General features: G+C 49.6%; 1 protein-coding gene across 6 annotated transcripts in view; it reads right to left on the bottom strand.

The window, feature by feature from the left end:
- Itgb2 (integrin beta 2) overlaps positions 1-12,694 on the bottom strand; it is a 35,380-nt gene extending 22,686 nt beyond the window's left edge. For 2 of the 6 annotated variants that reach the window (NR_157229.1, NM_008404.5), the window contains exons 1-3: positions 12,564-12,653; positions 997-1,057; positions 537-625 (exon numbers count right to left, since the gene is read on the bottom strand). Coding sequence is in view for 1 of the 6 variants with exons in the window: in NM_008404.5 (NP_032430.2) it covers positions 537-625; positions 997-1,054 (147 nt within the window). In the remaining 5 variants the exon portion in view is untranslated. Of the gene's footprint in view, positions 1-476; positions 626-996; positions 1,058-12,563 lie in introns of all 6 variants that reach the window. The other 4 variants (NR_157228.1, XM_006513272.3, XM_006513271.3 and 1 more) reach the window with 4 other exon arrangements.
- Positions 12,695-14,441: the final 1,747 nt, after the last annotated feature.

Here is a 14,441-nt window from a genome sequence, read left to right as displayed (position 1 = left end):
AAGAGTAATGGGTGCACTTCCTTGCGTGGTCAGCAGCTTGGGGACCCCAGGAGAAGGCTGTGATAAGATTTAGTCCCGGGCTGGAGAGAGATGGCTCAGCTGTTAAGAGAACTGACTGCTCTCCCGAAAGTCCTGAGTTCAAATCCCACAACCACGTGGTGGCTCATGACCAATCCTATCCATAATGAGATTTAGTCCCAGGGGAGGAGCCTTCTATAGGAGGAGGGGCAAGCTGTCCCGAGGACTGTGATTCAAAGATGAAGAGTCTCTGCCATGCCTGACCGGGGGCCTTTGCCTCCCTCTGCTCTTGACTTATATCGTGAAATGTGACTGTCCCTCCCTATGTACCTGGGGTCAACTTGGGTTACCATGGTATATTTATATCCCATTTGGAAACTTCTTTACTGAGCCATTTCTGCTATGTACTAAGGAGATCCTCCTAGTGACCCTGGCTTCAGAGAAGCAAAGGTTCCTACCTAGGCCAGTGGGAAGGAAGGGCAGCTTAGACTCTGTCAGGTGACCCACGCAGCTCTTACCAGCTTCTGGCACCAGGAACAGCCAGGCCCCGACTGGATACAGTCCCGGCAACTGCTGACTTTGTACTTGGTGCATTCCTGGGACACAGCTGGGGAGACAGACAGGGCTGACTGAGGGCCCCACATCCACCCCGACTGACTGTCTTCATGAATGAATGGGGTGCAGAGATGGACGGGGCACTGGGGAGGGTACAGGCTAGTGCCTGTGGCCTTACTGGGGTCTGGGAAGGGCTCTGAGTCACCCCAATGGAATTCAAAGCAAAGCTCTAGAGGTCAGACCCCCCGCCTCCTGTTACAAGGCAACCAAAGCCATCATCCATGCCTGAGACTCTACTCTCAAAGGCTGGTCCTTCCTCAACCACCTGGGGACGTATGCCCAAGGGGACATATGCCCAAGGAGACGTGAGGTGGGCCCACTGTCAAGGAATGTCACGTGTAGGGGCAGCTCCGCAGAACTCACCAGATCCCAGGAAGAACAGTCCAGCTAGGGCAAGCAGCAGTGAGTGTGGGCCCAGCATGTCCTGTGGAGAGAAGGAGCAGGTGACTCCAGGCTGATCACCTGAGGAGTGAGGTCCTCCTTGCTGGCCTGCTGCCATAGGGTATGAGAATCAGCCAGGGCCAGCACAGATGTCACCCAGCTACCTCAGGGAGGGATATGGGGGCCTGAATACTGACTGGCTCAGGTGGTCAAGTACCTGGAAGAACAGGCAGCCAGCCTCTGTGGGGATTCCACAGGTATGCACACACATATATAGGGAGTTGGGGGAAGGGATAGATAGATAGATAGATAGATAGATAGATGTGATAGAGATAGATAGATAGATAGATAGATAGATAGATAGACAGGCAGACAGACAGACAAATAGACAGACAGACAGACAGACAGACAGACAGACATGCCACACAGGCAGGCCCATTTCCATCCCACAAGTGCATTGGCCCGCGCTGCTCAGGGCTATGGCACCTGTACATTCAAAGACCACAGTAAGCTTAGATCCCCAGACCTGGTTGACCCAGACAGCAGAACCGGGCCCAGGCAGAGCCATGAACTTGGAGTTCTTGTCGGGGCAGGACTGAGCTGGCTCACAGAGACTGCAAGTCTCTGGTTGTCTCAGGCACTCTTTGAAGCACCAATTTTATTCTTGCTCTAGAGGGGCTACAGCTGGGGACATTGGAGTTCCTGTCCCAGACAGGGGACAATAGGCTTCCTGGAGCTCACTCAAAGTCTGGACAACCCTACTGCTGGCCACCTGATGCCCTGTTTCCGTAGCTACTGCACCATGTCTTGCTTACAATCAATGGCATTGCCAGCCTTGAAATAATGGGAAGTTGGGGGTAGGGGCTAGGTGGGTCTGGGCGTGCTGAGAGGCCTGGGTTGTGACCTTCTTCCTTACAGCTGGGCACTGGTAAATACAGATTCTCCCAGATCCTTGCTGCCACCCTCCTTCCCCGGAAGTAGCCAGAGTGGCCAGCACTCAGCCCACAGAGGCCTAGAATATTCTGAGTGGGGTGCCTCCTGGGTCTGACTTCCTATGACATGAGAAACTGTGGCAGGCAGGCAGAAAGAGATGCCAGCACCAGAGGCTGTGTTAACAGAAACAAAATCAACTTCCCCAAGCCGTGACCAGCTCCTCTGCAGGGCAGGGCTGAGCTACTACATAGGCTGAGTGGAGATGGGGACTGGGGTGTCAGGCCACTGCTTTCAGGATGACTCTTAGTGCTGTGTTGTGGCCTCAGAATACTGGTGGCCCCTGACACCATCTTTGCTTCCTGAAGCCCAACGTCCACACTGAGGCTCTGTGGTAGATATGACACCATTCTAGGGCTACCCCAACCTGTGGGTACGGGCTCCATGTAGCCTCATTTCTGACCCTTCTAAAAGTGGCCTGTGACCTCAGAAAGATAACCTCTAGAGCCCAGAGATTTTGTCTATTTTATTTTACATTTTAGTTTTTCTGAGACAAAATTTCCCTGTATAGCTCTCACTGTCATGGAAATCGCTCTGTAGGCCAGGCTGACCTCAAATTTACAGAGCTCCATTGCCTCTGCCTCTGGAGTACTGGGATTAAAGTCACGTGCACCATGCCCATCAAAGACCCAGAGGTTTTAAATGAAGCCCACTTCTCCTCCCCACTTAAGGGAAGACAGGATGTCCTCCCCAGCTTTCTGAATTAACAGACTATATAGCAAGGCAGGGTGGAGGATTTGGGCCACTGGAACCCATCTTAGCTCTGACTGTCTCCATATCTCCCTGTCCCAGGGCATCCAGCTCAAGCTGAAGCTGCTGTTCTTGGTCCCACTTCTGTATCTTCATCCCAGAGCTCTTTGCCACACCAGTAGGGTGACACATGCGTGTCCAACAACTTGCTTGGCTGACCTGGGGGCCTGACCCAGGTCCCTGAGATCTGCATGCTGGCATTGCAAATCCAATCAGGAACAGCCCCCTTTCTGAGGCTGCTGTGGGGAGGGGGGCAGAGAGAGCCCTTCCAGGTCACAGGCACGGTGCTTCTGGGATCCCCCCCCCCCCCCCCCCGCCAAACAGCCATGAAAGTCAGTATTCAAACTCAGTTCTCCAAATGGGGAAACAGAAGCTCCAAGCAGCATCAGGATAGAGGGCTGAGTGTCATATTATATATACCTATGTGCATGAGCATGCAAGCACACACACACACACACACACACACACACACACACACACACACACGAGTTCAACTTAGTTACAAGATCAACCCACAGACCACACTTCCCTGACCTTGAAACATCATCAGAAATGGGTGGTGGCCAAGGTAGCCACCTCCTGCTCCTTGTCCAGGGTGTAGAGAGTGGGTCTAGCTCCACCTGGGCCCACTGTGTCCCACAGAAGACCCCAGACAATGATAGTGGCCTGAGCTTGGCAGGTGGATGGATGAAGATCAAGGTCCAGGAACTAAAAGGAGTCTGGTCCTGAGCTCCTTGGCAGCCAGCTCCTGTCTCTGTGGGAGTCAGCACAAGGAAAGGTCTGCCTGGCCAGTTCTGGGGCTTTGAGCGAAACCAGCATCATAGAACCCCAAGAGAACAAAGCCGTTCTAATTCTTTCTGCCTCCGTTTCCTTTGTGTAACTGGAGCAGATCGTGGGTGTTCGAGCTAGGACCATCCACGGCTTTCCCTGAAGCCCTGATGTTTGGAGAAAAAACACATAGTCTCTTGTCTAGAGCCTGGAATATGCTTATCAGGGCTGGCAACAGTCTGGGGGCCTTGGGAATTTCTGGCTTCATCCCAAGAAGTCAACTCTTGTCACTCTAAAGCTATGGGTATTAGTATCAGTAGCAAGGTCTGCTGTGTGCTCAGTCTGATGTCCTTGAGATATCCCATTTTCCCCTGGTACAACATTGCTTGATTAGCTTTTCACGGCTTAGTCCCACTATATGATAGGTTTGTTGTTGTTGTTGTTGTTGTTGTTGTTTTCAGACACTGTCCTACTTCTCCCTTAAAAACTGTATATAAGGGCTGGAGAGATGGCTCAGCAGTTAAAAGTACTGACTGCTCTTCCAAAGGTCCTGAGTTCAAATCCCAGCAACCACATGGTGGCTCACAACCATCCGTAATGAGATCTGACACCCTCTTCTGGTATGTCTGAAGACAGCTACAGTGTACCTACATACAATAATAAAATAAAGTTTTGGGCCAGAGTGAGCGGGGCTGGAGTGAGCAGAGGTCCTGAGTTCAATTCCCAACAATCACATGATGGCTTACAACCATCTGTACAGATACAGTGTACTCATATACATTAAATAAATAAATAAATAAATAAATAAATAAGTAAATAAATAAATAACTCTTTAAAATAAACTGTATGTAAGATGTTCTTCTTCTTCTTTTTGTAGACCAGGCTGGCCTGAAACTCAGAGATCTGCCTGCCTCTGCCTCCCGAGTGCTGGAATCAAAGGTGTGCACCACCATCACCCAGCTGGATGTACTTCTTAATAAACTTGCTTGGCATCAATCATGAGCTTGTGCATGACCTCTTGACCTCAGATTTCCTATCTTCTTTATCTTCTCATCTCTGAACCCTCCCTCTTAGGGCCCTATCACTGAAACAGGACCTGTTGGCCTAGGGCACGTGGGACCTGTGCTCTGAAGGACAGGTTTGAATTTCAGTGTCTGATACTTTAACTGCTGCCCCCTCCACTTAACCTGACAGCCAGCAAATGGCCGTCTGGTGACAGTAGCTCCCAGCTCCCTGGAACTCACTGTACCACCAGAACAGGCACGAGGTCAAAGGTAAGTAAAAATGCCCAGTGGTGGATGCTGTCCTCCTGGCTACCTTGCAGCTCTGCCGTGTCTCCTCTAGCTTTTGGACATCACTGGGGCTTTTTGGATCTTCAGGCACGTATCCTCAACAAGTCATGAGATGCAACTTTATACAGAAGCCTCCTGAGAAACCCAGCCCGAGTAGCTGTCAGAACTATGCACCAGAGACACCCCGATCTCTACCATCTGCTTGGCAAGTGCTGGTGCAACCCAGGAAGTGGTGAAGATCAGCAGGCCCCTAACCTTGTAAGGTCTGGGTTGTTCTTCCCTGAGGATTCCCTTGGGGACTATGGCATTCAACAGAGGAGTGAATAAAGACCCCACTTCATGACGGATAAAGCACCCGGGTTCTGTGATGGGAAAGTATCCACATCCTAACACGTCCCCGAGAAGAAGGAAATACACATGGCAAAAGAGGAAACAAGAGACAAAAGGTAATTTGGGCAGGGTGTGGTGACCTACAACTGTAATCCTAGCACTTGGGACCAGGAGTTTAAAGTCAGTCACCCTCTCACGTACATAGTGAGTTCAAAGCCAGCTGAAGGGGCATGAAACCTCTCTCTCTCTCTCTCTCTCTCTCTCTCTTTGTGTGTGTGTGTTTGTGTGTATCTGTCTGTCTGTCTGTCTCTCTCTCTCTCTCTCTCTCACACACACACACACACACACACACACACACAGAGAGACAGACAGACAGACAGACACACACACAGAGCAGATGGTGATGTAAGAAAGTCAGCAGAGGTGGAGTGAATGTAACAGAAGGCTGGTGGTGGGTGGCTTCCTGTCCCGTCAGAGGCTCCTGGCTAAGAACAACACGGGGTGGCCTAGGTGAAGACTGGCTGAGCCTAAGTGTAGTTTATGGGAGACTAGATGGAGTCCTAGGGCCACCCTTGTCTCAGGAAAACAAAAAATAAATCACAGGGAATCACAGCCTAGTCTTGAACTTTTTCACCAAGGCCCAGTGTCAAGATGGAGTCACTTCTGCCTTTGGCACATCCACAAGGGGCAGATGGGCTCAAGGGTGGTGGAACTCTATTCGGGGATCAAGTAGCTCCGGACAGAGGACAAGGGACCACAGGAATAGAGGGAGCAGCCGGCTCTAGGACTCTGAGCTCTGGGCAGGCACAGGGACAAGGTTTGTTCCGGTTCCCTTTTTGTTGCTATGATAAAACACTTTGACCACAAGCAAGTTAGGGGAAGAAAGGTTATTTCAGCTTACAGCTCACAGTCATCACGGAGGGAAGTCAGGGCAGGATGTCAACTAGAAACTTGAAGTAAAAAGAATGGAGGAGCGCAGCTTAATGGCTCACCCTCCCACGGGCTTACACTCGGCTAGCTTTCTGCATAGCCTGTGACCACCTGCCCAGAGACTGGTGCTCCACCCTGTGGGCTGGGCCCGCCTGCATCCATTAATCATCAGGACATTACCCCACAGACATACCCACGGGATGGTCTGATCCAGAAAGTTCCTCAATTGACTAACTGCTGTGTAAAATTGACTAAGCTAATCAGGACTAGGGGCCTATGGGAACGGATGGGGTAGCTGGGTTCCTAGGGGTCCAGGCAGACAGGGAACAAAAAGCCAAAGGGGTCAGAGAGAGCACTGATTAGGGAAGAGGGGTGAGAGGGAGCACTGATTAGGGAGGATACTGATCGAGGAACTCAGAAAACCCTCAGAGCCTGCCTGCGAAGAAAACTTCACAAGTGATGAAGAAACATGGTGGCAGTGGTACTTATGATTGGTGGAGTCCAGGGATACTGGGGGCTGAGGCTACTGGCCAAATGGAGTTAAATGAGACTCCTTTCTAAAGCAATTTAAAACACGGCAATAAGCTGGGCGTAGTGGGACAAGCCTTTTAATGCCAGCATTTGGGAGGCGGAAGCAAGTGGATCTCTGTGAGCTCAAGGCCAGCCTGGTCTACATAGTGAGTTCCAGGACAGCCATAACTAGAAAGTGAGACCCTTTCAAATAATAAATGAGTACACATGTTAATTAATTCATTAAAATGAATAGAAAAACAACGCAATGAAAAGTCCCAAGTCTTAAGGGAAACTCCAAGCATCCTTACAGACATGTCAGTATACAAGAGGCGTCCTGCTGTCTATGGTGATCTAGTGTGGCCCAGCCAGGGCTCTGGTGCTGTTGCTGTGGTCACATTAGAATGAGAGTAGTTGGGAGAGTAAATGTTGGTAAAACACTTGTATAAGGACCCAGATTTCAATCCCAGAACACATGTTGTTTAAAAAAAAAAAAAAAAAAGGAAAAGAAGAAAGGAGCGGGGGGGGGGGGGGGGGGAGAGAGACTTGTAATTTCAAAACAGGTGATAGAAACAGACAGATCCTTGGAACTTGTTGGCCAGCCAGTATGGGCTAGCTGTTAGCTCCAGGGAGAGACTGTTTCAAAGGAGGTAGTGGTTCTTGAGGATGACAGCTGAGGTCTTCGGGCTTCCACCCAAACACCCAAAGAAACACACACACACAAACGCATACACACACACACACAAATATACATATATACACAAAAACCACAAAATACACACACACACAAATACACACACACACAAATACACACAAACAATTATACACTCACATAAATACACAAAAACACATACACACATAGCATACACACACAAATACACACATACAAACAATTACACACACATAAAACATACACATAAATATACAAACACACATAGCACACACACACAAATACACACACAAACAAATATACTCAAAACATACAAACACACACACACACACAGAATGAAGAGGAATCTGTATAACTCAGTTTTAGAAAAATCAAGCAGAGATTGAGGCCAGGGGATCAGAAGTTCAAGGTCACTCTTGAGTGAGTTTGAAGCCAACCTGGGCTACATTAAAAGCCTGTCTTCAACAGAACCCACTAAAGATACAATGGAAAAAAGATAAGACAAGGCTGTGTGCCTTATGGTAAAGAAATGTGTGTACAAAATCTAAAGGAAAACAACCAAGAAGACACTGTTAGAAGAAACCATTCCATGCATAATACACTCTACGGAGATAACCGCTAATTCTAGTGTAAACAGCGAATGCTAAGTTTCCTCTCTAAAAGAATTCGAGAAGCTAGTGACAGAAGGTGAGCCTTCAGAGAAGCGTGGACTGTGAACTCAGAGAAGCATTCAACAGGCAGAACACAGAGGCCGAGGGACGTGGGATGCCCATCAAAACTGGGACATTTCTGGAGTAGCTTACAAATGGAAGGTGGCAGCGTCACCATTTTAACATTCATGATGCCCTTCCTGTGGGATCTGGCGCAGCAGCGGCATAGCACGGACAGCCGCTGGAGCAACTCATTCTCACAGTGAGAGCAAATGGAAGGGAAAAAGAAAAAGCCATGGATCAAAACATGCCAGGTCTTGTGGGTAGCATCATCCCCGTGCCTTCAGGCTCCTTCATAGTCGGTCTATAGTTTCCAGCTTTGTATCATAACTGTGCACAGAGCCGACTTAAAAGCTCTGGTGAACACACTATGGGAAATTGCCTCTTACAGTCCCCCAAGCGATTGATGTTTCTGTCCCCACTGCCAACATTCCTGAGGAGAGGAGAGTTCCATCGTGACCTCGGGAAGAGGAAGAATGGTGACCTCACACTGCTATGGGAACCTGCTCATCAGACCTTTGCTAGCTGTAAGCGCTTGCTGGTCTCTTCAGGGCCGTGGACTGGGATATCCAGGCTGCTCTCAGAGATTCATAGGCTTAATTTTCCTGTGTCTTGCCCCCGCCCTGGCTGAGTTTCTGAATGTTCCAAAGCTCCCACCATTCCAAACAGCACCCCAGGGCACCGTTGATGGCTTCCCTTGGGAACTGACCATGAGCATCCTTAGACCCTGGAGCTCAGGGAGATCCTTGCCCATTTGAGACTTCTGCCTTGAAAGCAGCAGCATCGAGGCCTTGAAGTCCCTACATCTCTCACAGGCCGGATCTGAGCATCATAGAGGCCTGGCACGCCCATGTCCATATCTCTTGCACATAGGCCATAACTGGTTGCAATGAATCACTGGTAGGGACCCTGTTATGGAAGGCCCACGGGTGTCAGGGCTAGCTTCTGGAAGTGGACAGTGGTTCTCCAGAAACAGTAATGGAGATCACACCAGCATGTGGGCTAGCCTGTGTCTCTATTAACCTATGCCTGGCCTCAGTCTGTGGGTTTGCTCCAAGAGGACCAGCCTGTCACCTAAGCCCCAGAACCAGACACAGCAGCAAGTTATGTACACATTGGCTCCGCCCTAGAGCTGATACTTCTAGACCTAGGCCCAGCTGCATGGGTTTCACAGACAGGCCACTCTGTTTCCTCTCAACGGAGGCAAAGGATTCTGCACAGGTGGCCCTCCGTGTCTATGTGGCTGAGCTACAGAGCCCAAACACTGGTTCTAACATGGGGCTGGACATTACTAGGCAGGCATTTTCCAAGATTAACCTCTGCGTCAATAGACTCAACAAAGTAGATTTTCCTCCCATAGTTCACTGGGCCTCATCCTATCCGTTGAAGGGCCTGCCTCACGTTGGCTCATTTCTGTGGAGAACCCTGAGACCTCTTGACCCTAAACTAATGCCCAGCTTTCAGAAAGTTGTTGGGGTGGTGCTGCAAAATAGCATTGTGAGGCTGACGGATGGCTTCCTGCTTAGGTTGTTTCTGAGGTAGCCAAAGTGCCAGTCTCTTCTCTGTCAGCTTCAAGGGGTGTTGGACCCCAACCTTCTAAGTCCCTACACAGACCATCTCAGGACTGATGGCATGGGGATGTGGGTGTTTGTGGGATCCAGGGAGACGGAGCAGAAGGCAGCCTCTCGGCTTCTTACTACAGTGTTGGCTGCGTTGATGCTGGCGGTGGGGAAGCGGGGGCAGTGACTAGCCCAGATGCTGTGTTTTCCAAGGAGGGAGAAGCTGTCAGGGCACACGTCCTCAATAGTCCAGGACCTGACCTGACCTGACCTCTGCAGATCCTCCAACTCTTTACCAAGGAACCACTTGCTGGGTGATGACAGGGGTGACCTGACCTCTGCTTTATAAGGACTCTGGCTGTGCCACAGGCTTGCTCTGCTATGGGAAAAGCTCCTAAATAAAGGACTATAAGACTCCTCTTAAAGTTTTAAGCAAATCCTATCAGACTATTTGCAAAATCCACATGCAGAGGCAAGGCCTGGTATAAACGTAACTTTTATTTGCCTGATGTAATTGTTGTCTAAGAGGCTTACTGCTTCAGTCGGCTAACCTAGGCCTAGTCCTGGATGCTTCTAGCCTTCATATAATCTAATCTAGGTCTAGAATGTTTTCAGCCTCTGAGACTTGCTGTTGAATAAGCTTACCCCTTCCTAGTTCTTTCTCAATTCTGGCTGATTCAACTCAGCTGTTCTGGCTCAAACTCCTCTCTGGGTTGACTGATTTAATCTGACCTCTCTCATTTTCTTCTGAATTGCTCTGTTTGGCCTCAAACTAACTCTAGCAATCTGTTTTGATCTTCTGGCTCCTTCTCATTCTCTGGTTCATTCTGTCTTCACCTGTGTCTGTACAACTCTCCCACTAAAAACTGCCTCTTCCCCCTCCTCCTCTTCCTTCTTCCCCCTCCCCTCTTTCTCTAAGTAGCTTCTCTTTCCTCTCTCTTCTAGTGAGAGTTGGGCATATCCTATTCAGTCAAATCTTTCTCTGCTTCGTCACTTTGTCTGCCACTCAATTAGACACCACTTTCAAACATGGCTACTTCCTTCTACAAATTAACTTTACCTTCATTGTTTGGGAGCAAAGGTGTGTACTAAGGGTATGTCTGTATTCCACTCAGAGGGATTAACAGCATGTGCTAATGGGCCACACCACAAATAGAAACCCCTTTTTTCCCTTTGGTAAATAATGCAGAGTTCACAGTGTGATCAGATAGCCTATAACAGCCTGGACCTCTGGCAGCAGAGATATATGCTTTAGGGAGATAGCAGCACTCAGCAACCATAGGGCTCTAATCACTTGGCTTACCTGGGCCACCTGTCTCAGCCTGGCTACCACCTCCCACTATAGAAGTGTCATGGAGAGCGATCCACAGGGCCTCAGGCATGTGGGGTGAGGGAGGAAACCAACACTTCCCTTTGAGGTCCCATTTATGCAACAGAGATAGAGAATGGAGCCAGCCAGTACTGGGTTGGCTGCCTGGGGTTATTTCTTGAACATCCCCTAAGGTTGTCCAACAGCCAGGCAGAGGATGCCCTGAGCTGTTTTTTCCCCCCCAAGGCTTGAACTGTATGTAACCTCTGAGTGACCGAGTGCACTTGGAAGCATTTGGGAACCTCAGGCAGGTCTGACTCATGTCCAAAGGGGGAGAGATGTGAATAAAGTAGCTGAGTCAGAACCTGCACCTCCCTACAGAGTCACCCCACCAGGGCTCCATGTAGCTCCACACACACATTCAACACCCCACACCCCTATCCCCAGCCCTACCACCTGCAGAGAACCACCTGCACCTGAGTGATGATAGATTGTAGCTAGCGGGAGCCTCAGTAGTCTCCACGGCTCACTCCTCATGGGAGTGAGTTTTGAAGGGAATTTTGAGTCATTATTGACTGCAGACATTTGGAGTTTGCAGAGCCAGTCAGCCCACCCTCTCATTTCCCCAGAGTTCAGTGGCCTCCCCAGTTCACACCCTTTCTCCATAGAGAGCAGAAGGCTTCCTCCCAAGCTGTGTATCAAAGATAGCCCCCGGCCCCCTGCAGCACTTCCTGCAAAGGATGATTGCATGGTTCCTCCACAATCGCAGTGAACACAATTCACCCCAGCCTAATGCATGCCTGCGGCAAGACTGTGTCCACATATGTCAACAGAGAAATGTTGGAGAAAGGAGGAGATAGGAAACTTGGGCCTCTCCAGCCCTAACTAACCCTCAGGACTTGCTCATTTTACTCCTGCTTATGGCAGCAGTCAACAATCTCTCATCTGCTCACTCACTGGTGGATGTAGAAAGGGTGTCTGTCACCTGACACCTTCCCCCTATCTGGGATATGACCCTGTGGTTGCTGGCCCCAGGCCTGGCCACTATGGTATGTGGGTGGGATTCTTGGGTAGAGGACTTCCTTATTATCTGCTATGCTGTAAGCTGGGCTGGGCATTTTGGAGCCCAGGTTCCAGAGACTTGCAGGGTAGACTGAGAATCACCCCCCCCCCCACACACACATACACACTCCCCACACGCCATTTTAAAGCAGATGGGGACAATGGACATCTCAGCAGCTCCTTCTCTTGCTCATTACCTCCAATCTGACACTCACCTTCATGACCATAAGTATCTACTTCCATTCATAGTAGGTGGGTGTCAGTATGTGACCCCTTCCCTCCCACAATCTGTCCCAGCCACCTCCACCACCACCCCTACCCCTTATCATAGCTGACCTTCCTCAGTCCCGGGCATCCACGACTATCACAGAGAGAGAATCAACACAGTCGGCTGCCTGCTGACCCACAGTTACAGATGTTCCCAGCGCTCCTGAAACTCTGCTCAGCTGTGGTACCAGGCCTCCCATCCCTGGACGTCAGTCAGGAGAGTCTGAATAGCCAGAAGCCACATGTACAAGACCATTTTTTTGACAGATAGGCAAGGTGAGAGATGGGGAAAGGCCACCAGTGCCTGTCGGGCTGGAGTCATAAAGAGAAATTCCACCGGAAGAGCCCACTTCTGAGGTGTTTCCCATAAGAGCTACCTGAACACAGGAGCCCTGCACTCACCCCCTCTCAGTCCCAGGAAGCCTCCACTCCGAGAATCTGACTGGAGATGTCTTTGCCTACTTCTTGCCAGCTGGCTGTGTGGTTGTGTCTAAAGAACACAGCCGCTGAGGCCCCCCCGCCTGACACTTCCTGTTCTAAGTCAGCGCCCAGGAGGAAGTTGAGTGACATTTGGCTGATTGGCCCACATGTGGGTATCACCTCAGCCCCTTTACACGTGGGACGTTAGAGAAGAGACACTGAGAGAGGGAGGGGCTTGTAGGCGATGACAAGCTTTTACGGCAAGAGTGGAGGGGCTACTGTTGGAAGCAGCAGCCATTGATAGCATCGAGGGGCTCTCTCACATGTCAAGAAGAGGTAGGGATTCATGGACCAGCAGGCGGAAGCAGAGGCTGATTGTGTGGGTTCTCAGTCTGGGAGAAGGACCCAGCTACAAGTGGATGGGCTGAGGTGGTAGCCCACTCGAGGAAGCAGGCGAATGGGAAGAAGGAGGCAGGGGAAGGTCCTGGGCAGAGAAATGGGGCAGAGTGGGGCATGGAGGGATGTGTTAAGTAACACTGTAGGAGCTCAATCACAAAGTTAGTGGTGAACAAAACCCCACCTGACTAGTTGCAAGAGGAGAGAGGGCAGAAAGAGAGACACCAAAGGGAGTTGGGAACCTTTAGCATAAGATTTGAGATGTCAGCCTTGTTGAGAAACAGTTAATTCTTTCCGCAACAATGTTTCATGGTTACATCCCACTACCTGCATCTTTAGAGTTACATGCTGAAATGCTCGCAAATGGTAGAAAAACATGGCAGATTTTCTTCCTTGTAATCAGGATGGGGGTTGGAGGTGGGTGTGGATACAAGACAGAGGCCAGGAGGTGACCACAGCGGAGGGTTGGGGGGGGGGGTGTTGGCTGAAGACCTGGGTGTTCATGTGTTACTCTTTCTTCGTGTAGTATGCTTGGTAGAATTTTTAAAGACATAGTTACATGAAGATAAAGCTGTGGAGTGGGGACATCAGCTATGCAGGACATCCTGGTGATAATGGTTGAGAGGGTTACAAGAAGTTAATAGCCCTGAACCTTTATGCATATTTTCTATATCTTCTCACAGTTGAAAAAAAATGTGCAAAAGATGCCAACTGTTGAAAGAACATTGTTGGAAAGCAGGTGTATCAGTTCACACTTGTAATACCAGAATGTAGGATGCTGATGCGGGAGGACCACTGGCTCAGTGGTTAAGAGCACTGACTGCTCTTCCAGAGATCCTGAGTTCAAATCCCAGCAACCACATGGTGGCTCACAACCATCTGTAATTGGATCCGATGACCTCTTCTGGTGTGTCTGAAGATAGCTACAGTGTACTCATGTACATAAAAAAAACAAATACATCTTTTTTTTAAAAAAAAAAAAAAAAAAGGAGGACCGCTGTGAATTCAAGACCAGCCAGGCAGAACTGTAAGATCCTAGCTCATAAAGGACGGGGAACGGGGGACAAAAGTCAAGAATGAAAGACCTGCACATACTTGTAGAAAATACTAACAAACACCACCAAATATCAGAAAGGCATAGTTCAGAGGCCAGGGAGATAGCTCAGAGGGTAAAGTGCTTGCAACACAAACTTGATGACGTGAGCTCAGCACCCCATTGGGCATGCGCAAAGCTGGGTGTGGCTGTGTGTGCCTGGTACTCCAGAGCTGGAGATATGGACTATTGTCCTCTTGGATCTTTGATGCTCACTGGTCAGCCAGTCTAGCTCATCGGTAAGCTCTGAGCTCAGCAAAGAGATCCTGTCTCAAAAAATGAGGCAGAGGGCAATTGAGGAAGACCCCTGGCTTCCACGAGAGCATGCATGCACAAGCCAGCTCCCTCACAAACAGACAAACGTGGGCATA

The sequence above is a fragment of the Mus musculus genome, chromosome 10 (assembly GCF_000001635.26).
Source record: "Mus musculus strain C57BL/6J chromosome 10, GRCm38.p6 C57BL/6J".
NCBI lineage: Eukaryota > Metazoa > Chordata > Mammalia > Rodentia > Muridae > Mus > Mus musculus.
Note: the sequence above shows the minus strand (reverse complement) of the source record. Positions and strands in the feature narration are given on the sequence as shown.